General features: G+C 41.3%; 1 protein-coding gene and 1 long non-coding RNA gene across 8 annotated transcripts in view; one reads left to right on the plus strand and one right to left on the minus strand.

Moving 5' to 3' along the window:
* Nucleotides 1-23,950, plus strand: part of SCHIP1 (schwannomin interacting protein 1) — a 179,388-nt gene that overhangs the window by 138,364 nt on the left and 17,074 nt on the right. For 6 of the 7 annotated variants that reach the window (XM_086392224.1, XM_086392201.1, XM_086392214.1 and 3 more), the window contains one exon: nucleotides 6,977-7,095. In XM_086392224.1, the coding sequence (XP_086248350.1) occupies nucleotides 6,977-7,095 (119 nt within the window). Of the gene's footprint in view, nucleotides 1-6,976; nucleotides 7,100-23,950 lie in introns of all 7 variants that reach the window. The other variant, XM_086392249.1, reaches the window with a different exon arrangement.
* On the minus strand, nucleotides 9,146-11,070 carry LOC147379419 (uncharacterized). Its single transcript, XR_015160951.1, has 2 exons — nucleotides 11,002-11,070; nucleotides 9,146-9,419 (listed from the first exon to the last, which is right to left on the minus strand). It is a non-coding gene; the product is annotated as an uncharacterized LOC147379419 (long non-coding RNA).

Consider the following 23,950-nt stretch of genomic DNA (forward strand, 5'->3'; position numbering starts at 1 on the left):
AGAGGATACCGGCAGGCTGCAGTCCATGGGGTCGCAAAAGAGTAGGACATGACTGAGCACTGCTTTTACCAAACACCCGTCTTGATTCTTGTCGAGTTTGGGGAATTAGAACACAATGGGAAAGGCTGAGCCCCGGCGTTTGGAGTGTCCAAGGGCTCAGTGGTCCATGTTCTGAGATCTCTGCTCACGTGATGCCCTCAAAAGCCATTGTGAGTCTTATCTGCCCAGGCTCAGAGGGTGGCAGTGGGAAATTCGGTGACAGGCGAGGACAAAAACTGCCTGTGACTGGACAATGGTGAATCTGTGAGAGCATTTTCACTCTTGATGAGGGTCGTGAGAGCCATTCTGTCTCATAGTGATGAGCCGCTGCTCCTCAGGTGCCCTCTTGCATTTTGCTAGCAACATCGATTTTAGATGTTTCACTTTGGTTTTACGACAGTGTTTCCCAAGGCTGTTTTAGGAGTGGATGTGACTCAACTTGCCATAAACACAGTCGCAGAGTGTAGTTTGTGTCCGCTGTTCTTCACCCTGGGGCATCTTTGGGCTTTGGTGGCTTAGAGGACATAACTGCCCAGCAGGTATAATTCCTTAGAGGACAAAAGAACCTCAAAACTATACGTGCACACAAATGTAGACTTAAAAAATACTTTCAACCTCGAAGTTGAGAGTTATGTTTTATTTGGTGAGAATTTTTAGGACTTCAAGCCCAGTAGTCAGCATCTCAAGTAACCCTGAGAGCACTGCTCCAAGGAGGCATTGTGGGGAAGTTCAGTTCCCTGTGTGAAATAGATAGCCAATGGGAGTTTGCTGTATGACTTAGGGATCTGAAACTGGGGCTCAGTGACAACCTAGAGGGGTGGGATAGGGAGAGAGGCGGGAGGGATGTTCAAGTAGGAGGGGAAATGGGTAAACCTGCAGCTGATTCATGTTGATGTTTGGTAGAAACCAATGCAATACTGTAAAGCAATTATCCTTCAATTACAAAGAAAAGTTTTGCAATAAAGGACAGATGATCTGAACAGCAAAAGATAACTGTTGATTAAAGAAAACCAGATATCCCAAATTAAGGAATTTAGCACTTTTCTATGTATGGGAAGATGCTAGAGTCTAGGCTCACTCAAATCATTCCTTTGGTATGCACCTCAGCTATCTGGGGCCAATATCCTGTGTTTTCACTTCCCGAGTTTCTTTAGGGCTCAGCGTATGGAGTGGCTGCAGTCTGATGGCTGCTAGATGACAGATATTCTTTCCTTCCTGAGTTTCCTCAAGGCTCCCCAACTCATGTTAGAGGGCCGCAATTGCTGAGGACTATGGTATCCTTTGTTTACTGATATGGCAAGGAATATTCCATTTCACATACACACACACACACACACACACACACACTCCTACTTTATACATGGGGGCAACTGGAAGGAAATTGGGTTCCAATTGTTGAAGTTTCAGAGAAAAACTGTTTTACTAGTCAGTTGAATATAGTAATTTGAAATGTTAGGAATCACATTTGTTCCAGAAAGAAGATTGAGCAGTGATGGCAAGAGAGTGGCTCTAATGAGAAGATATTTGTGTTGTAAATGTTTGTGGTTATGATTAGCCATGCAGAGTATGTGTTTTAAAGTCAGGTGTGTTCTCCTTTTTTAAGAAAGCGTCACATCCATTTCAGGAAAGAAGTTGATACATATCTATCTCCAGCATGGTGTCCGCCTGGACTCTTTCCATGTGGAAGAGGAGCTGGGAGATGTGGCCCCAGAAAGATGGACTTGAATCCTTGCTCTTCTATCTAATAGTAGGGTATCCCTCCTGCAGCCTCTGTTTCCTCATCTTCAGAGCAAGAATGGTTGGAGGATTAATCATAACAGCTACTATTTATTGCAGATTTACATTACCATAGGGCAGGTACTACTACTAAGCAATTTACATAAGTTTTCTCAATGAATCCTCCAACATCAAGTGGGAGCCCTTACTTCTGGACTGGGAAGGGTTTTCCAAGCACAGAGCCAGCGGATACTTCAGATGGACTGCACTATTGACTGAACTATGTAACACTTAGGTTCCAAACTCAAAAAGATGAATCATATGCTTTCTATAAAATTTTCAGAACTCTCAGACCTATATAGAAAAATAAGCAAAGCTCATAGTAAGTAGTTTCCAGAAAAGCTAGTATGTTAACTGAAAAAATGTAAATATTTCATCTCACTGGTAATCAAAGAAATTAAAAAGGATAGCCCTTTTTTTCCCCATCGAATTAAAAACAATAGCATTTTTTTTAAGTGAAAATACTCAGTGTTAGCCAGGATATAGTGAAAGCTGCACCCTTTCACGTTGCTGGTGGGCATGTAAATTGGAACAGATTTCCTCTCGAGCAATGTGACAAAATGTGTCAAGCGCCTCAACAAATGTTCACACTCAGCTGGTCTGGTAATTCCACTTCCAGGAACTTATCCTGAGGAAATAATCAGACATGTGGGCAAGGACTGATATAAAAATGCTAACTTCTATGTCATTTTTAATTGGATACAACCCAAATGGGTAACAGTAGAAGATAACTCCAGAGGATAGAATGGCATGCAGCCATTTACAATGGTATCTTTAAAGGATTTTGAATGAATGAGGGCAGTTCTCAAAGTATAATAAACAATGTGATCTCAATTTTAGAAAAAAGGGAAAAATACACACATAAGATTAGGAAAAAACTAAAAGGAACTATACCAGAATGTTAGCAGCGATCTGTGTCTCAGTGGTGGGATTATGGTGACTTTTATATTCCTCATACTTTTCTTTTTTAATTTGTTATTTTATTTATTTGTTTCTTTGTGGCTGTTTTGGGTCTTCATTGCTTCATGGGCTTTTCTCTAGTTGTGGCAAGTGTGGGGCTACTCCTCATTTCGGTGCCCAGGCTTCTCATTACGGTTGCTGCTTCTGTTGCAGAGCACAGGCTCTAGGGCACACAGGCTTCAGTAGCTGCCTTTCCAGAGCTCTAGGGCACAGGCTCAGTCGTCATGTTGTTGGGCTTAGTTGCCCTGTGGCATGTGGGGTCTTCCTAGATCGGAGATCAAACCTGTGTCCTTCGTTGGCAGGTGAATTCTTTGCCACTGAGCCACCAGGGAAGCCCCTGTACTTTTCTTGATCCAGAGAGAGAAGAGGATAAGGGGGGGACATTTGTGTATTACAAAATAGTCCTCTTTATGTTCTTAAATTTTATTTGTTTTTGTAATTGGTGAAAAGTTGCTTTACATTTTGTGTTGGTTTCTGCCCTACAACAACATGCTGCTGCTGCTAAGTCGCTTCAGTCGTGTCTGACTCTATGTGACCCCATAGACGGCAGCGCACCAGGCTCCGCTGTCCCTGGGATTCTCCAGGCAAGAACACTGGAGTGGGTTGCCATTTCCTTTCCAACGCATGAAAGTGAAAAGTGAAAGTCACGTCGCTCAGTTGTGTCCTCAGCGACCCCGTGGACTGCCGCCTTCCAGGCTCCTCCGTCCATGGGATTTTCCAGGCAAGAGTACTGGAGTGGGTTGCCATTGCCTTCTCCAACAACAATGTAATCAGTCTATATATATATATAGCCTCCAGTATATATATATATATATATATATATATATCCCTTCCCTCCTGAACCTCCCTCCCCTCCCCCATGCCACCCATCTAGGTTATCACAGAGTGCCTGCCTGGGCTCCCTGTGTTATTTAGCAACTTTCCACTACTTTACACATGATCGTATATATGTGTGTGTGTGTATACATACATACATATATATATATATATATCAATGCTACTTCCTCAATTCATCCCACCCTCATCTTCCCCTACTGTGTCCACAAGTGTGTTCTCTACTAAGTTTATCAGTAACATTTATCTAGATTCCATATATATGCATTAATATACAACACTTGTTTTTCTGACTTACTTCACTCCGTATAAGAGGTTCTGGGTTCATCCACCTCACTGCAACTGACTCAAATTTGTTCCTTTTTGTGGCTGAGTAATATTTCTTTGTATAAATGTACCACAAGTTCTTTATCCATTCATAAAACAGACCTCTTTAAACTGTTATTAAGTATTCTGGTATTAAAATTGTAATTAACATGAATAAGAATATTTTTAAGACCTTCTCTACTATCTATCAGGAGAAGGCAATGGCAGCCCACTCCAGTACTCTTGCCTGGAAAATCCCGCGGGTGGAGGAGCCTGGTAGGCTGCAGTCCATGGGGCTGCTAACAGTCGGACATGACTGAGCGACTTCACTTTCACTTTTCACTTTCATGCATTGGAGAAGGAAATGGCAACCCACTCCTGTGTTCTTGCCTAAAGAATCCCAGGAATGGGGGAGCCTGATGGGCTGCTGTCTATGGGGTCGCTCAGAGTTGAACACAACTGAAGTGACTTCTCAGCTGCTATCTATCGCTTTAACATACCAAGTAAATCAGGACAGACATGGAATTAAGGGTATGTTAACACCTTTACACCCGGGATAGGTGTTTTTTTTAAAGAAAACCTCTTCCAGACCCCAGGATAATGTTGGACAATATTGGTCATTAACACTCATGTTATGATCTACTGATTTTATATTTGGATATTTCATTCCACTCAACAGTTTTCTGACTGTAGAGGACATTGAGTAATAATCTTTCTTGTCTGTTACATGGATTCAGAAATAAGTTCTCTGACTATGTTAAATCTGCGGAGCAGATTTTGGGATTTTGAAATGAATTTGTTTTAAGTAAAGATGTCAAGTGTGGTTCTATTTTGGCAGGACCATCACCAGTAAGTACCAGCCCTGCATATTTGGAAGGGTGGGTTGCTTTAACTAAGGTTTCCAAAAATACAGTTGCAAGTGGTTAGTGAAATTAAGAGCATTCTTTACTTCCCTTTACAACCTTGTGGTTACCTTCTCAGGGCTCAGTGCTATGCTAGCCCAGTAATCAAATGAGATCAGCATCACATCTGTAACTGTACAGAAGCAGTCTTTTACCTTGTGGCTGTGTAACACACACACACACACACACTCTATAGCTGCTAGTATGACACAGTTCCATGGATACGTGACAAAATAGGAAGATACCTGAGTAGATGGATAGATTTAAATATAATTGCTAAATATGAAAGTTGAAAGAATGGTTATAGTGTCCAAGAATTTTTAAATGTTAGAAAAAAGGAAAATAAAGAGCTTTCCTTGAACTGGAAGGAAAGCCTATTGAAACTAAATATCCGGTGCTAGAGACTAGGAGTGTGTATTTTACACTTGATCTTAGCCAGACGGCTCAGAAGCGATGGGAATGTGCATTTTTAAGTCTCTGCAGGAAATCCTGGTGCAGACTGTTGAAGCTAACGCTGTCTTAGCGGGGCTGCGCTGTCGGATATTTTATTCTGAGCTTCCAATATGGTATCTGCTAGAGCCACCTGTGGCTCTGGAGCTCTTGAAATGTAGTAGTAAGACTGGAGAAACTGAATTTTTTATTTGAATTAATTTTAAATTTGAATGTAAATAGCTACATGTGACTAGTAACTACCATGTTAGACAGCCTCCTTAGCCTATAGTACATTGCCCTTCACTTGGGAATGAAATGAAGCCCTTTTTCAGCCTGTCCTTACGGTAGGTTGTACATTTCATTACTGTGACAGTGATGCTCAGATGGTGGATCAGAGCTTCCGCTGTAACTTGTGGGTACTGGAGGCAGCAAATGTGGCTCCAGAACCACCTCCTGGGAGAATCAGGGTGATGGGGTATTCTGTGACCACACCCCATCACCTGAGCTGTGTTGTGTAATATAATTTGGTCAGCATCGTCTTCAGCTCCCTGCTCAAAACTTAAAATGGTGCTTCTCACAGACCCCTCACCCCACAAAAACAGAAAACCTAAGTCTCATTCTCACCCCAGAATATCCAACTCATTATATTTGTTTTTTGTGGGTTTATTTTTAACTAAGGAAATCATGTCTAATCTCCTCTCCTGTTGTTTAAAGGGTTTAGAAGTTCAGCATGGTGAGTTTTTATGGGACTTTTATGGGAAGCCAAGTGTTGTAAACATATCCAAATTATCCCAGTAGTGTAGTTTACCAAATTCTGTTCCTATGCACATGGACCTGACTTCCCTTCAAAATATGAAACAGATGGGTCCAATGAGAATCCTCCAGCTATTCCAAGCACTGTGTTAGGATTGCTCACATTCTAAACCTGGTGAGATCAGGATATTGAACAAAAACAAATGTCCCCATCAAGACTGTAAGCTGGGCGGGGGCAGAGGCTCTGTCTATCCATCCTGAGCCCTGCTTCCAGCGTCACAGTATGGCTTCTGCCTCTCATAGAGGCTTGGTGCCTGTCAGTTGAATGAATTGATGTTCTTGCCAAAGAGAAAGTGGACTGAAAGGGACCATGTAAAGAAGGCAAAAGACATGAGCCCTCATTTAAGATAAAAGCGATTTGATTTAGGACAAAGTGCTTGTCCTCCATGCCTTTACTCTTTTACTCTTGTCATATCTAGCAGGTAAGAAGAAAGATGAAAGCACCAAATAATCTACAGGTGACTCTTTAACACGGGGTTAGGGGTGTCGACCCTCAGTACAGTAGAGAATCTGCCTGTAACTTAAAGTCAGCCATGCCTGTGTGTGGTTCACAGATTCAACCAGTCATGGATGTACTATAGTATTTACTATTGAAAAAAGTCTTCTTTCAAACCCATGTTGTTCAAGAGTCAGCTGTAGTTCCATCCTGATGACAACCATTTAGTACCATGAGGGTGATTTCCTAGACTAGTGATCATAATGGGCTCTGAAGAACTGAAATTAACTCACAGACTTGGAGTCAGGAATGATGGGTTGCATTTCAGCTCTTATTAATTCAAATGCTCTTGTGCTGTGGCCTGTTTTATTTTATTTTTGTCTAATATTACAGTTCTAAGAGACCTAGAAGTTAGATTGCCTCTGGTTGTGATATATCTGCCTGCTTATCGGCATGTTTTATTTTCCTGAAATTTTAGGCACAGAAAAATGAGAGGGAATCTATCCGACAGAAGTTGGCACTGGGAAGCTTCTTTGATGATGGCCCAGGAATTTATACCAGCTGTAGCAAAAGTGGGAAGCCAAGCCTTTCCTCCCGGTGAGTGTTGTTTTGAGTTGATTTTTTTCATATATACCTAATGGATTTTGTCATCTGACTGTATGTTTAATGAGATATCCTTTAAATCCTTGAGTATTTTTCCCCCATAATACTACCACCTTTATTTGTGTGCTAGACAGATCCCTCCCCACCTGTTTGTTAGGTTGGTCTTTTGGGTTTTAGTTTTGGGGATTTGGGGCCCATTTGCCCAGCCATTGGGGTCAGATTTCTATATTTCATTTTTAGACACAATACTGATTTCACTTTGTGATGGGGAAATAAAGCTACACTCTTAAGCAAGCCAACCGATATTTGGAACATTGTGGCAGACCACCAGATTTGCCATTAAGCAATCCCAAAACATCCAGACTCACCCCTCTGATACATTTGATAACAATGAATACTGGTAACTGAGAAATACAATTCCCACTTTGATCATTGAATATTTACTGCAAGCTTAACCTGTCTTTTTTTTTTAATCTTGATTTCAGGGTATCATTGATTATTTGCATAGCTTCTAATTCCAATGAAAATATGTTAAAATTATAATTCTACCTAGAAAATAGGACTGTAGACCAGAGCTTCTCAAACTTTAATGTGCAAGTTGTGTCACTTGGGGATTTTGTTAAAATGCTGATTCTGATTCAGTAGGTCTGGGGGTTGCTTAAGATTCTGTATTTCTTACAAGCTCCCAGCTGATGTTCCTCTGCCAGTCCATAGGTCACACTTTGTTTGAGGGGGTATAGACAGTTTGCAAAATTAACTGTTACGAGTACAGGTATTCCAAGTGGTGAAAGCGCGTAGAACACTGTTTTTGAAAGATGGTAGTAACTGAAGATGCATCAGCATTCTCTTGATCCCTCTTCAGATATCTGTTTCTTGTCAAAATATCTGTCTCTTCCTTTGGACTCTCTTAAGAGCAAATATCGCCTGTATAAATACTAGATATACTTACCATGATAAACCAAGTATGGGAGACAAATAATAGCATTCATGCATTTGTTCAACCAGTGAACTGGTTTCCACTCTTTGCTTCGTATGAGGTCCAGTATTAGACACTTTGGTATCTATTTTATCTGGCTTTCAGTAAGCCTCATACTTCTGTCTGATCCTTACAGATTTACCTAAATCAGCACAAATCAGAAAGCACACATATGTGCATATAAGGAGTTACTGCCAGTGGGTTAGAGCCTGGAGTCAGGAGCTGAGACCTGGCCACGAAGTGTTCAGGCATGTCCTCCTCGGTGGGCGTGGGGCCAGCACAGGCTCAGAGGATTCCCTCCATCTCTTCATATGTCATTTCAGAGCTGGAAGCCTTTGCCTTTGCTGTTGAAGCACCTCTTTCTCCTCCCAGTGGGAAGTGGCAGGAGGACTCTGGCCTAGGAACCTGGACACCTGAGGGTTCATCCTAGTCAGCTTAAGTCTGAGACTTGAACAATGTACTTAGTTTTACCATACCTCAGTTTCCTCAATTGTGTAAAATGAGGAGAGTAGACCCATAGATAGTCTTCTAGATCTCTGTTACTACTCTCTCCCCAAAGCCCCAAAAACTTTTCTTTTAGAAATCCCATCTCTTTGCTTGGCCATGTCATATCCATCTGGTCCAAATGGGAAGTCTGGGTTTCAGAATCAAAGTATGTGTGTGTGTGTGTGTGTGTGTGTGTGTGTGTGTGTGTTACATGGCTTTAAAAGTAAAGTAGAATTAACTACAGAGTGTATAATAACAACACAAAAGTAACAGTCCTTGGTCCTATCCCTCTCTATCCTATCTCACTCTCCAGAAATAATAGTGTTTAACTCCTTAGCTATTGCTGCTGGTGTTTATGTCTTTGAATAAAATGCTGATCTTCTTAGCTTTTCTTTTAAACCATCTTTTGACCACCAAATAACAGAAAGCGTGGGTTTAACTCTCTGTTACAGCCCTTCCACAGACATATCTATATATCCCCCCATCCTCCCCGTGTAATTATTTCAGAATTTGGGGTAAAATAATTGTTTGATTTTACATTATTAAGATCATATATTATTCACCTTGAACCATGTAGTAAGCTATGATTACTTGAGAAATTTTATTGTTTATTCTGAAATTTTAATTGCCCCATTTTTCCCTTTGCCAGTCCATAGTTGGAGTTCTCTATTACATTCCACTGTGTGAATGTATCCCAATTCATAGAGCCACTCTTCTGATGAAAGGCATTGGCTTGTTTCAAAGGTTGTTCCAAAGGTTTTGCTCTTGTAAATAGTGCTGCTTCTAAACATCCTTGTACATGTCTTCTGCTGTCCGTGTGCAAGTTTCTCTTGGTGCATTCCTAGGAGTGGAATTCCTAGGAAAATACATGAATGTTCCTACTTAGAAAATAATGCCAAAACTGTTCTCCAAAACAATTGCACAAGTTACACTCCTACCAGCAATAGCTCAAAGCTCTTATAGATCCATAGCCTTTCTAACACTCAATATTGCCAATTTCTTTTATATTTTTTAACTGCATATGTATTAAATGGTATTTCATTGTGCTTATTAACTCTCTTTGTTTCCCTTTATGTGGTATATCTATTTGGACCTTATTCAAATTTCTGTTGGATTCTTTATTCTGTTTTCATTGTACATAATATTGGAATGAGCTGTTTCTCACCTGTATAACCCTCTGGGCCTGGTGCCTACTTTGTATGTTTGATTTAACTGCTTCCGTTTTTTAAGTGATTTTAAGATTGTACCTACTTTTTATTTCTTAAGTCAGTTCTGGTAAGTTGTATTTTTTAAGAAGTTATCCATTTTGTTTATGTTTTCAAATTTTTTCACATCATACTTTCTCATTTCACTAAAGGTATTAATTTTAGTTAAATTGTTCAAAATGTTTTCTTCTGATTTCTGTAGGCCTTCTGAGTTTATTTTTTGTTTGTTTGTTTTCATTTCTGTTAATAATTAGGTATAAAACTGTAAGAACTGTTAGCTCCAAGTCCTAACACTACCCTCTGGTTAGGGCCTGTTAGCCATATACTGATTCCTCAGAGAGACATGCCTTGATCACCCAGTTGAAAAGTCAACACCCAGCCTCTTACCCTGATTCGTTTTTCTTTGGGACCCTTATCGTTACCTGACATTGTATTAAATATACTTTTAACTTGTTCTTTGTCTTTCTCTAGTACTAAAATATTCACCTCAAGAGAGCAGATCTTTGTTTTGTTCACCGTCATAACTATTAGATAGCGTCTAATAGTCAGTCACTGAATAGTTACTCAGTTAATGAATGATGAACTTCACCTTGGGCTTCCCAGGTGGCGCTAGTGGTAAAGAACCTGCCTGCCAGTGCAGGAGATGAAAGAGACACCGGTTCCATCCCTGAGTCAGGAAGATCCCCTGGAGAAGTAAATGGCAACCCACACCAGTGTTCTCACCCTGGAGAATCCCATAGGAGCCTGGCGGGCTACAGTCCACAGGGTCGCAAAGAGATGGACACAACTGAAGTGACCTAGCACGCACGCACAAACTTCAGTTTAGAATGGTCAGGTGAAAACATAACTATTTTGTTAGGATGAATCCAATTTAAAGTATCTAAATCTCTTTTCTCTTGGACTGTAAGTTACCCAGAGACAACCTCTCCAACTTTGTCCTGAGGAATTTTAAGCCTGGCTGCTAGTGTAAGACTCGAGCAGGCTAATGGTTGACGATTCATCATGTACTTAATTCCCATGATTTCAATAAGGCCTTTCATTGCCACCTCAGCTGTGCCTGAGGGAGCCCCAGCCTGGAACTCCTCTCATTCAGCCTCTCTAGGTAGTACGCTTTCTCATTCTGCCAGACCATAGGTAGACAGGGCAAGTTAGAAGGTCTAGATTTTTCTTTCAATTGCTTAATCAATCTTCCTCCACGTACAGTCTACCCCACTCTCCCAGCTTCAGATGTACCTGAGCATTTCCAGGATCCTGCAGTGAAAATGCACGTGCTTCTTCCACCAGCCTCCCCTGCAGGCATCTAGCAAATTGAAATAAAGTCAGATGCCGCTCATCCATCTGTGTTTTGTTTTTTTCCTAACTCTCTCGTGTGCCATTGTCTCCTTTTCCATTTTCTTCGTCCCTGTAGGTTTATACCTTCTTCCTTCCTTTCATATTATTTTAGTAGGATTTCAGAAGCGAGAGTAAATAAATACCTGTGTTCCATATGCCATTTGTAACTGGATGTCTCATAAAGATTTTCATTATTTTTTGAAGATATTTTTTTTAATCTGGACCATTTTTAAAGGTTTTATTTAATTTGTTACAATATCGTTTCTGTTTTGTGTTTTGGTTTTTTGGCCATGAGGCGTGTGGGATCTCCCTGACCAGGAATCTAACTTGCCCCCTGACCCATTGGAAGGCGAAGTCTTAACCTACAGGACTGCCAGGGAAGTCCCAAAAGGTTTTCATTATTTTTAATAGAAGAAATATCTTTGCAGATAAAATCATGTGCCTAAACCATGTATGTAAAACAAAGCTGACCTCTGGTTCAGGAGGACTGAAGGAGAGGGGTTGGGAGAACCCTGCCCAGAATATGCCTCCCCCACCACTTCCGTTTAGTGCCCCTCCATTCCACCCTCACTGCCCCTCACCACCCCTCCCCTGTAAACCCTCAGAGCCCACCTGACACTATTATAGCAGAGCATCATTTGAGAATCAGTGAGTCATCCACGCCCTTTGGAGACACAGCTCTCTAAACACATATGTACTTCACAGGAGCTCAGAACAAGCTACCCTTGTTGACTCGCCATAAGGAAGATTATTTATATCCTGTTCTTTCAGATGTTTTCATCCTCGGATGAGATCATCCTCTCCGAGAACATGATGACTTTTTGGATGATGGTTAATAATGATACTTAATGTTTCTAAGAAATATCACTTTATCCCTGTAAATTTTAAGTCTGCAAAGACTGACTGCCATTCCCTTTGTTCAGTAATAATGTAGGAGAAAAGCCTGAGGAGATGTTCAGTTGCAATTGTGTAACCCATATTCTTCATCCCTATTAGAATTAATGTTCTAATGTATTACAGTGCCTGAAGTTCTTCATTAAGCTGGAAATACCTTACCTCTTCCTTACAGAAGTACTTAAGGGATGTTAGAACTCTGAGGTCTCGATGTGGCACTCCAAAATGCGCCTAAGCACACGTGCTGAAGTAGTTAAATAATCAAAACCAGGTAAATATTAGATGAATTTACTACTTTAAGGAGCTCAGTACTCAATTTTAAATGAGACTGAGGACTTAAAACTAATTGACCAAGCAACAGGTTTGGAAGTGCTAAGCTTTCTTTTAAGGCAGGGCTTACCTGGTTAAGTAGGATCCTTTGGCAAAATAATAGAGTTCTAATTATGCATTTTAAAGGGTGTGTGATTACCTGTAAAAATTAACTTCATACGCGTTATGTGAGAAATTGTGAAGTGGCATGAAGGTCCCTTGGGAAGACATGCTTATTAAGCTGCTACTGCAAATGTAAGTTCTTCTCAGTTGGCCTTTGGGTTTCAGCCCCACTGAATTTTTCTAATTGGTGCTATCTCCTAAAGCACTTTTTAAAAGAATGACAAGTTATTAAATGTAAGCTAGACTTACTATAATCCCATAAAGACATTTCATGCCGAATACTGCAGCAAAAGAATTTTTGATATTGCTTCATAACTCAAGTAATTAAATTTGACTTATACTGAAATGTGGCAAGTACAGGAAGTGCCATATTTTTCTTCCAAATTTGCTAATCCACACATAATCAGCCTTTTCAAATGGAGATCGTATGACCTTTGTCGTTTTTTTCTATTTAAAAATGCTTCAGCTAAAAGCTTAAAAGGAAATGAGGAAAATGAATTACCTATTTTTGAAATAAGCTTTCTAAGAAATTACTCATGTTCTCAAAAAATATTCATTTTCTCTTATGACTAGTATAATACTTTGCTATAAAATTTTTCTCATTGACCGAATTAATTTTGAATCAGCATTATATTTTGGATTCTTAGTTTACATAGCTTAATGTTATTAATAGCAAAGGAATGGAAACTGGCTTGGCTGCTATGAAAATACAAGACAAAGTGGTCATTAGTAATAGACATCTAGGAAATCTTTCATCTTTCAAACAGGACAACCTGTTTGGACATTTTAGAGAAAGCTATTTCTGCCTTTTCCATTCTCCTTTTCTCAGAGTAAACACAAAATAAACCTGACCCCCACTCTTCTTCTTCCCTTACCCTAGATTTTATTTGTTGTTGTTTAGTAGTTAAGCCATCTCCAGCTCATGGGCTATAGTCCACCAGACTCCTCTGTCCATGGAATTTCTCAGGCAAAAATATTAGAGTGGATTGCCATTTCCTTCTCCAGGGGATCTTCCCAATCTGTGGGGATCCAACCCAAGGCTCCTGTATTGGCAGGTGGATTCTTTACCACTGAGCCAACAGGGAAGCCCAGATTTTATTTACATGCATATAAATATAAATGCAATTTAATGCAGTCTATTTCATAAAATATGCAATGGGATGTTGTAACCTAGAAAAGGTTATATACCCCTCTCTCCATGCAGCGTGAAGATTATGAAAAACTGAAGTTCCCCAGAGAGTTTTTTAGATGCTGGTTTGAATAATGATTACTGTTTGCTTGTCTCAGCCATTCCAACATCCCCAAATCAAAATGCATTTCTTTCTTGTTCTTACAGGTTTATTGGTGAATGACTGAGACAAGACCAATAAAATTAACCCACCGCCTCCTTTTGTGTTTGGGCTGGGTGGAGGGGAGGGGGAGTAGGGAGGCACTATATAGCCCAGAGAGTTGTATTAGTAGGACAGATAACAGTGACCTAGAGCACCTTTCAGAGAAGGCAATGGCAGCCCACTCCAGTACTCTTGCCTGGAAAATCCCATGGACGGAGGAGCCTGGAAGGCTGCAGTCCATGGGGTCTCTGAGGGTTGGACACGACTGAGTGACTTCACTTTCACTTTTTCACTTCCATGCATTGGAGAAGGAAATGGCAACCCACTCCAGTGTTCTTGCCTGGAGAATCCCAGGGACGGGGGAGCCTGGTGGGCTTCCGTCTATAGGGTCGCACAGAGTCAGACATGACTGAAGTGACTTAGCAGCAGCAGCGGCAGAGCACCTTTAAAGAAACTGGATTCATAGGAGCTTTGAATGTGAGGAATTGAGAATCTGAATGTATAATATGCCATGGAATCACAGGTCAAAGCAGCATCATTTTGCCAGTAAAGTAAATCATCCTTTGGTCTCTGACAGTAATAATGTTTGCATAAATTCCTAGAAATAAGCACAGTGGTCATATATACCCAGTGTGGGTGAGAAGAGGTTGTCCTGTTTTAATGCAGTGAAATTTGCTTTCCATAAGTAATAGGTACATACTCCAGCAACCTATTTAAAACGTGTGACATATCTTTTAAACTTCATATTAATCTCACACAAGCGCACTATTAATTTGCATAGAATATCCTTCATATGAGTAATTCCAAGGTACATGCCATTGCAAATGATAGTTTACAAATTCTTTTTTGTAATATACTATTTGAAATGTCATCAGGTACTCTGCAGAAAACTCTTACTATTTTTTATGCCCTCCTCCAAGAATTACCTCCAGTATTCTAAAATATTACACAATTTTAAAAGTAAAGGAAATTTTGAAGAGGATCTTTTAAGGACTAATACTATTAAAATGGCAAAACAAATTTAATTATGTAAGCAATTCTTCTCTTTTACAAACCTGAAAGGACAGCAAATTGATATTTGTGAAATTTTCTTTGTCTAATAAATAGCCTCACTTTACGGTAATGCCAATGACCCCAGTTTAATTAGGTGCAATTAATTTTGTGCAAGTGAAATTTGACATCTTGCTAGAGGCATAACTAGCTGTACTCTGTCTTATGAATTTTATTATTATCACCAGTGAGAATTCAATTGTCAGAGCTACTGCAGAAGGGTGGGAGATGGGGAGAAAAAGGCCACAGGGCTGGCATTTTATATTTAAAAATGGTTCCAGTGGACAGCCAAATGTTTAATTAAAAGAACTTGTAGAAATGATTTTTCATTGGCGCATCATCTTTGACAAGTTATCATGACTTTATTATTGCCGTTTGCACTCCCTACAGACAGTGGTCCCTCCCGTGTGCCTGGACACACACAGCTTATATGAGGACCGGATTCTTTGAGACTTTACGTAAGCACTCGCTGCTACGAGAAAAAAGCCTCACTGACTGCAAGTGAGCTCTGTCATCTGGAGGTTTAACACAATCCTTTTGTTTGATTTTGTTATCAAATTTTTTGTGCCCCTCAGATCATTCTCATTCAGATTGTTGTTGTTGTTATTCAGTTGCTAAGTCATGTCTGACCCTTTGCGACCTCTTGGTCTATAGAGAGCCAGGCTCCTCTGTCTTTCACTATCTCCTGGAGTTTGCTCAGATTCATGTCCATTGAGTCGGCGATGCCATCCAACCATTTCATCCTCTGCTGCCCCCTTCTCCTTTTGCCTTCAGTCTTTCCCAGCATCAGTCTTTTCCAGGGAGTCGGCTCTTCACATCAGGTAGCCAAGATATTGGAGCTTCAGCTTCAGCAACAGTCCTCCCAGTGAATATTTGGGGTTGATTTCCTTTAGGATTGCCTGGTTTGATCTCTCTGCTGTCCAAGGGACTCTCAAGAGTCTTCTGTAGCACCACAGTTCGAAATCATCAGTTCTTCAGCACTCAGCCTTCTTTATGATCCAACTCTCATATCCTGGACTACTGGAAAAACCATAGCTCAATCAGATTATCACATGCATTAAAAACCCATGCAAGATATTTCAGAAAATCACTGTCAATTAAATGGTGACACATGCCACCTTAACACATAGAATTTTATTTTTTTTGTTAATCAGGGCAGCGGGGGAGCTGTGCCATGTACATGTGGAATCTTAGTTTCCAAGGATCAAACTTGTGTCCCTTGCAGTGGAAGCTCAGAACCCTGACCACTGGATTTTCAGGGAATTCCAGAATTTTTGTTTTATTGAAAAGCTCTTTTGGGTTTATTTGGATATACATTTTTGTTGTATGTGTCTTTTGTGCATACAAAAAAATAAGAAAAAGGGAAATCGGTTAAAGTAGTCCTACACCCTTTTCACATTCACAATTCAATTCTCCTTTAACCAGTTTCCCTTGGAGTTGTCCATCTTTCCCCACAGTGTCACCCCTTGTGCCATCAGGAGGTGCTGCATATCACCTTCCAAGCCACACCCCCATTCTGCATGTTTCCATCAGAAGGCATGGATAGCCAACTTCCAGAGCCTACCTCCTTCTCATCGGTCCTCATATGGTTTGTTGGCTGATGGGGCTACTGCTCAGTAGAACAGTTATGCTGCCAGCTATGTGGGTGACTGAGATCGTGAGACATATCTGGACTTTAAAAGATGGCCAAAGATGAATAACCATGTGTCACAGAATTAGCACAATTCAGTAAATCTACTGCATTCTCCTAATGACTGAATGGAATCAGATGCTGCTGCTGCTGCTGCTGCTGCTACTAAGTCGCTTCCATCGTATCTGACTCTGTGCAACCCCATAGATGGCAGCCCACCAGGCTCCGCCATCTCTGGGATTCTCCAGGCAAGAACACTGGAGTGGGTTGCCATTTCTTTCTCCAATGCATGAAAGTGAAAAGTGAAAGTGAAGTTGCCCAGTCATGTCTTCACGACCCCATGGAATCAGATGACCACATATTAAATCATGAAACAGAAAGTCTCTGAGATAAAGCTTACTATCGGACCAAGCCTAAATGGTAACCCCAATGTTTTTTAAAACACAAACATAAAAAGTGGTGAAAGCAGTAATTCAGTGTTCAAGAGAGTAAAAGAATTTGTAGTTAAAATCTGCACCACATCCAATGATACCAGTCAAAAACATCCACAAGCACTGAGTCTTCAACTGCCCTATCTTTAACCTAACCTCACAGACCTTAGGGCTTCCCAGGTGGCTCAATGGTAAAGAATTCACCTGCCAAGCAGGAGATGAGGGTTCAATCCCTGGGTCGGGAATATCCCCTGGAGAAGAAATGGCTAACCCACTGCAGTATTCTTGCCTGGGATGACTCATGGACAGAGGAGCCTTTGGGGCTACAGTCCATGGGGTTGCAGATTGTTGGACGTGATTAAGCAACTAAACTGCAGCAGCAGCACAGGCCTTATCACAGGTCTGGAAGGGGTATGAGCTGAACTTCAGCTCTAGCAGCTGAAAATCATCAGCGGGTCAGGCAGATACAAGTTTAAACTCCACCTGGGCTGAGCAGAATCAATAAGCAGGCTGGCTTTAAAAATACAGTGAGGGACTTCCCTGGCAGTCCTGTGGTTAAGACTTCATGCTTCAACTCCAGGGGATATTCCACTTCAGGAGATGTGGGTTTGATCCCTGGTCAGCGAACTAAGATCCCACATGCTGTGTGGCAGAGCCAAAAAAAAAATTTTTTTAAGGCAAAGTTCAAAAAAAAAAAGAAAAAAATACAAACGGTGAAATGTATATCCATTGCTTTAAGAGGCTGTTATCTGTGCAGATACAAAAAGGAGAAGGAGGTTAAGCCTAGGCTGGGGAGGGATGACAACAGTTGAATCAAAGAGTCCATCCACGGAAATGTCCATTTGCAAGAAAATATGTTTCTCACTGCCCTCAAAGAGGATCTTCCAGCGCCCCCACCCCAGCTCCCTGCCAGAAACAAAAGCCAGCCTGACTCATGCATGAGTCATGGTCTCTGCATAGATACCATCTGAGTCACACACACAGTGGTCCTCTTCCAGCTGTCAAATATTTAATCCTACTCACCTTTCTCCAACAAACAAGTGCTAATCAACTCGCCCATTTTCTCTCCTTTTCCTTTTTTAATTCCTGCTAAATGCCCACACATAGCAACTTCAGTTCAGTTCAGTCGCTCAGTCATGTCTGATTCTTTGCGTCCCCATGAACGACAGCATGCCAGGCCTCCCTGTCCATCACCAACTCCCAGAGTCCACAAACCCATGTCCATCAAGTCAGTGATGCCAGCCAACCGTCTCATCCTCTGTCGTCCCTTTCTCCTCCTGCCCTCAATCTTTCCCAGCATCAGGGTCTTTTCAAATGAGTCAGCTCTTCACATCAGGTGGCCAAAGTATTGGAGTTTCAGCTTCAACATCAGTCCTACCAATAAACACCCAGGACTGATCTCCTTTAGGATGGACAGTTGGATCTCTTTGCCGTCCAAGGGATTCTCAAGAGTCTTCTCCAATACCACAGTTCAAAAGCATCAATTCTTCTGCACTCAGCTTTCTTTATAGTCCAACTTTCACATCCATACATGACTACTGCAAAAACCATAGCCTTGACCAGACAGACCTTTGTTGGCAAAGTAATGTCTCTGCTTTTTAATATGCTATCTAGGTTGGTTGTAACTTTCCTTCCAAGGAGTAAGCGTCTTTTAATTTCATGGCTGCAATCACCATCTGCAGTGATGTTGAAGCCCCCAAAAAATAAAGTCAGCCACTGTTTCCACTGTTTCCCCATCTGTTTGCCAAGAAGTTATGGGACCGGATGCCATGATCTTAGTTTTCTGAATGTTGAGCTTTAAGTCAACTTTTCCACTCTATCAAGAGGCTCTTTAGTTCTTCTTCGCTTTCTGCCATAAAGGTGGTATCATCTGCATATCTGAGATTATTGATATTTCTCCTGGAAATCTTGATTCCAGCTTGTGCTTCCTCCAGCCCAGCATTTTTCATGATGTACTCTGCATGATGTAAATAAGCAGGGTGACAATATACAGGCTTGACGTACACCTTTTCCTATTTGGAACCAGTCTGTTGTTCCAGGTCCGGTTCTAACTGTTGCTTCCTAACCTGCATACAAGTTTCTCAAGAGGCAGGTCAGGTGGTCTGGTATTCCCATCTCTTTCAGAATTTTCCACAGTTTATTGTCATCCACACAGTCAAAGGCTTTGGCATAGTCAATAAAGCAGAAATAGATATTTTTCTGGAACTCTCTTACTTTTTCCATGATACAGCGGATGTTGGCAATTTAGAGGCACTCAAAAGAGAGAAGTTAAAAGTCAGCTGAATTTCTTCCGTCAAAAAATATCTAGGTGTATTTCCTGCCACTTTTTCTGTTCATGTATCTCCACATTTTTGTTTACAGAGTTGGAATCATACTATACCTATTGTTTTAGAGTTTGGTTTTTCTTTTTGACTTAACAATACATCAAGATCATTTGCCCATTTCATAACTGTTTTTACCAGCCATAGAATGGCCAATCATGTATTTCACCATAATATACTTATATCTCTTATCGTTAGACATTGAAGTTGTTTCCGGTTTTTTGTTTTTTGTTTTGCTTTTATTTTTTCATCTTCTCTTTTATTCTTCCATTCGTGAATTTATTCTAGCCTTGTTAAAGTGCCTGGCACCACACTCTCTTATAATAAAATGCCAGCTTTGTGACCTTGTATAATTTAATCTGTGAACCTTGATTTTCTTATATGTAAAGTGGAGTTCATCATACTTGTTTTATGTGTATCTGAGAATTAGAGATAATATTTATTAAGTGCCTACAACATAGTAGATGCTCAAAAGTGGTAACTTTGTATTTGAGGATGTAGATGACTTAGAAATCATTTGGCTTTAATTAAGATGAAAGTGTACCACATTTGGCACTTAGGAGAGATGACTGTCTTATTCCATCATTATTGCAGTATCAGAAGAGGTCTCATTCTGGTCTTCAATTCATGCAGAAAATATTTCTGGTGAAAATGCATTTTTTAACATTAAGACCCTATAATTCCAAATGTAATTACATGTAAGTGGTCATTAGTGAAGGGACTAGATACTGATGTGGAATTAGAACCAGCAGCTGTCTGAGGAATGCAGGTATTTATGGCTCCCTGAAGAATCAGGCTAGGCTCCAGAGGCTGGCACTTCACCAGAGAAAAGCTGGTGAGTGCTAGTCTACCCCTAGCCTCTTAAGTAGTGAGAAGACTCTGTGGAGTTGGATGCCCACCAGCTCTCATGTGAACACATACAGATGGAGGGTCCAGAACTAACGAGCCTTAGAAAAGAGAGCAGACAAAAGGTCTGCCCGAAACTGGGAGAAGAAAACCCAGAGAGGGCCGTCCACACTCTCCCACCCTCGGAGCTGCTTTCCTCTGCTTTTGCTGAAGAAGCTGGAAGCCTGAGTCCTGTAAGATGTGGGGTCAGGACAGGACATGAAGAGACATGATGGCCCCTGACCCCAGTCCCGTCTCTATCGCTGACACATAACTGCTGGAGGGTTGGCTTTCCATCCCTCTCTGCATTTTCTCACCCCACCTCCAGTGGCCAGACGGCCTTTCTTCTGCAGTTGGCTCCCTGCTCATTCGCTCTTCTTGGTTAACACCTTACTTGCTAATTAACGTTCAGGTTAAGTGAAAGTGTTTCTTTTCTCATATGTAGGATAAGGAGTGTCTAGTAAGTGTTTTTTTTCAGTTTTGTCCCAGTGCTTTATATATTCCACATTTCTGTTTGTATATTGTGATTTAATGATCCAAGCATTTGGTACCTGTTCAAAGACCTGGTTTCTCTTCCTAGATCAACTACCTCCATGATCCACTTAATTCAGGGGTTGTGAACTATAAAATGCCTGCATGGGCCAGGAAGAAGCTTGAAGGAATGAGGTTGCCCAGATAAAAGGCAATAGGTGGGACTGTAGGGAACTAGAAGGCCTGTGTCCTGGCCTGAGGAGGTGTGGGGAAGGGAGGAATGGGGGGGATCTTAGGCTCAGCACTGGCTGACCAGTGCTGTGGGGTTTTCAGAGATGTTCTTGCCTGATCACCGAATGAATGAATGAATAGTTAAACATCCCCTTTTTTCCTAATATACTTGTAAGCATCACTGTGTGTATGATGTTATATGTTAGACCAGCAGTATTTGAACCTGTTGTAGGAATATCACTCTTTTTAAAAAGTCAGCTTAACTCAGCCATTAAGGAGGAATGAAATGTTATCACTTGCCGCAACATGGATGGACTTGGAGCGCATTAGATTCAGTGAAATTGTCAGACAGAGGAAGATGAATACTGTATGATATCACTTACATGTGGAATCTTACCAAATACAGCAAACTAGTGAATATGACAAAAACGAAACAGACTCACAGTTATAGAGAACAAACTAGTGGTTACCACATTGGGCACCTCGGAGAGATGGCTGTGGGGAGGGGGAAGAGGGAGAAGCATCGAGGGGGAGGGGAGTAAGAAATACAAACTATTAGGTGTAAAATAAGCTACAAGGATGTAGTACACGACGGGAAATAGAGCCAATATTTTTATAGTAACTGTAAGAGGAGTATAACCTTTAAAAATTGTGAATCACTATATTGTACACCTGTATCATATAATATTGTACAGCAACTATACTTCAATTTTAAATTTTTAAATTTCTTAAAAGTCAAATGATCACCCCATGCATTACACAGTCTTTAGCAAAAGGAAGTTAACACAGTCCCACTAAAGTAAAATAAGAAATAGTATATTTTCACAATAACAAACATTGGGAAACAGAAACTTTGCCTTTCCTTTTCTGAATAGTAATTCTGTAAATCTCATGGTAAATGTCAATATGAAACAGTCAGTAGGGAAAAGAAGAGTGAAGAGCAAGGTTTGGGAAATGGGAAAGGTGTTTCACAATTTTTTTCTGTTTTTTTGGTCATGCTGCATGGCATGCAGAATGCTAGTTCCCAGTTCAGTCGCTCAGTCCTGTCCGACTCTTTGCAAAACCATGGACTGCAGCACACCAGGCTTCCCTGTCCATCACCAACTCCTGGAACTTGCTCAAACTCATGTCCATCGAGTCAGTGATGCCATCCAACCATCTCATCCTCTGTCATCCCCCTTCTCCTCCTGCCCTCAATCTTTCCCAGCATTAGGGTCTTTTCAAATGAATCAGTTCTTCGAATCAGGTGGCCAAAGTATTGGAGTTTCAGCATCTGTCCTTCCAATGAATATTCAGGACTGATTTCCTTTAGGACGGACTGGTTGGATCTCCTTGCTGTCTAAGGGACTCTCAAGAGTCTTCTCCAACACCACAGTTCAAAAGCATCAAGTTCCCAGACCAGAGATCAAACCCATGCCATCTGCAGTGGAAGTTCTGAGTCTTAACCACTGGACCTCCAGGGAAGTCCCCAGCAGCGCTTCATTTGAACCCACCTCAGTGCATCCTATATAGACACCATCATACACCCCATGTATCTAGAACTTACCCAGACCTCAGGTGTTCCCACATTCCTTCTTCATGACAAATTCTTAGAAAAATGAAATGTGTTTACAGCTACCCTTGGTTAATTACAGCATACATTTTATATTCCATCTCCTTTGAAATTCTCATAAAACAGCAAATGTAGAAAAACTTTATGTAGAAAGCCTTTGAATAATGCATCAAAGATCCATTAAAATAAATAAAGGTATATTTTAACAGCCCAGCCACAGACTAGTTGGGAATACTGAGTAATGAGTAACAGCAGAGCCAGAGGCTCTCACAACCACAGTGATTTTGGACAGAAGATAGCAATGCATGTTTGAAATGCCTAGGCGTTTTCAAGTTCCCTTTTACTCTGTTTCTTAAGGAAACCATACAGTTGCCTTGAAATTATAGGCAACTACAGGATTAATACATGGGCTTCCCTGGTGGCTCAGCCATAAAGAATCTGCATGCCAATGCAGGAGACTCGGGTTTGCTCCCTGGGTCAGAAAGCTCCCTGGAGAAGGGAATGACAACCTGCTCCAGTATTCGTGCTTGGGAAATCTCATGGACAGAGGAGCATGGTGGGCTGCAGACAATGGGGTCACAAAAGAGTCGGACACGATTTAGTAACTAAACAAAAAACAACAACAGGAGGTATATGCGCTTAAAGTTATATTGCCATCACAGGCAAGACTTGATAAATCCACACCTGAGATTAAGTGCAGTATGGGGGAAAGGCCACTGGAGGTACAGCCTGTAGTCTTGCTTTGTAACCTTTCACCAGTTATCTGCTGCCACAGTGATGATATATAATAAAAAACCCACCCACATCAGTGGCATCAGATGATAAGCATTGATTTCTACTGCTGGTCAGACCTGGGTTCACATGGGGCTTCCTCCTGGTCTTTGGTCAGCTATGGGTTGGCAAGGTGCTCTACTGCTCTTCACAGCTCTCTCAGGTGCCTGGGGCCTCAGCTGGGACAATTGCCACTTGAGCTCTGTGCTACAAAGCCTGTCTTCTGCCAGCAGGCCCAGCCGGACCTGGGCATTGGCAGCTTCCCTGCAGGGGGAGACTCAGAACTCTAACGCCATCACTTCCTCTGCACTCTTTTGGCCATGGCAGATCAGGAGGGCATCCCAGGGATCAGGAGATAGACTCTACCTCTGGATGGAGAAGCCACAATCTTATTACAGAGGGAGCAGACAGAGGGAAGAGAAGAATTGTGACATTTTAACAATCAGGCTGTTACAGATCAGGGGCAAGATATCTGAGTTCTTTAAGTAACCCCTGTCTTGCCCATTCCTGGAGAGGGAAATGGCAACCCACTGCAGTATTCTTGCCTGGAAGATCTCATGGACAGAGGAGCCTGGCGGGCTGCAGTCCATAGGGTCGCAAAGAGTCGGACATGACTGAGCGACTGAGCACGCCTTGCCCGTAGTCCACAGATGGTTGTTCAACCCAGGGCAAGAAAGTAGTGAACATACTTTTAAACTCACATTTAATGCAACTGTCCAGGTGAAGTTAACCAACGTGTGGTGTAGGGTATAGAACCAAAGAATCTTAAACATTTCTGTGTGAATGCGGGAAGTTTCAGCTGGTGCTGGAGATTCCTGTTTCTAAAATTGAGACACACCAAATTAATTCTG

Source organism: Bos grunniens, chromosome 1 (genome assembly GCF_055505025.1).
Source record: "Bos grunniens cultivar Pamir isolate PY7600 chromosome 1, Bosgru_T2T1.0, whole genome shotgun sequence".
NCBI classification, from domain to species: Eukaryota; Metazoa; Chordata; class Mammalia; order Artiodactyla; family Bovidae; genus Bos; species Bos grunniens.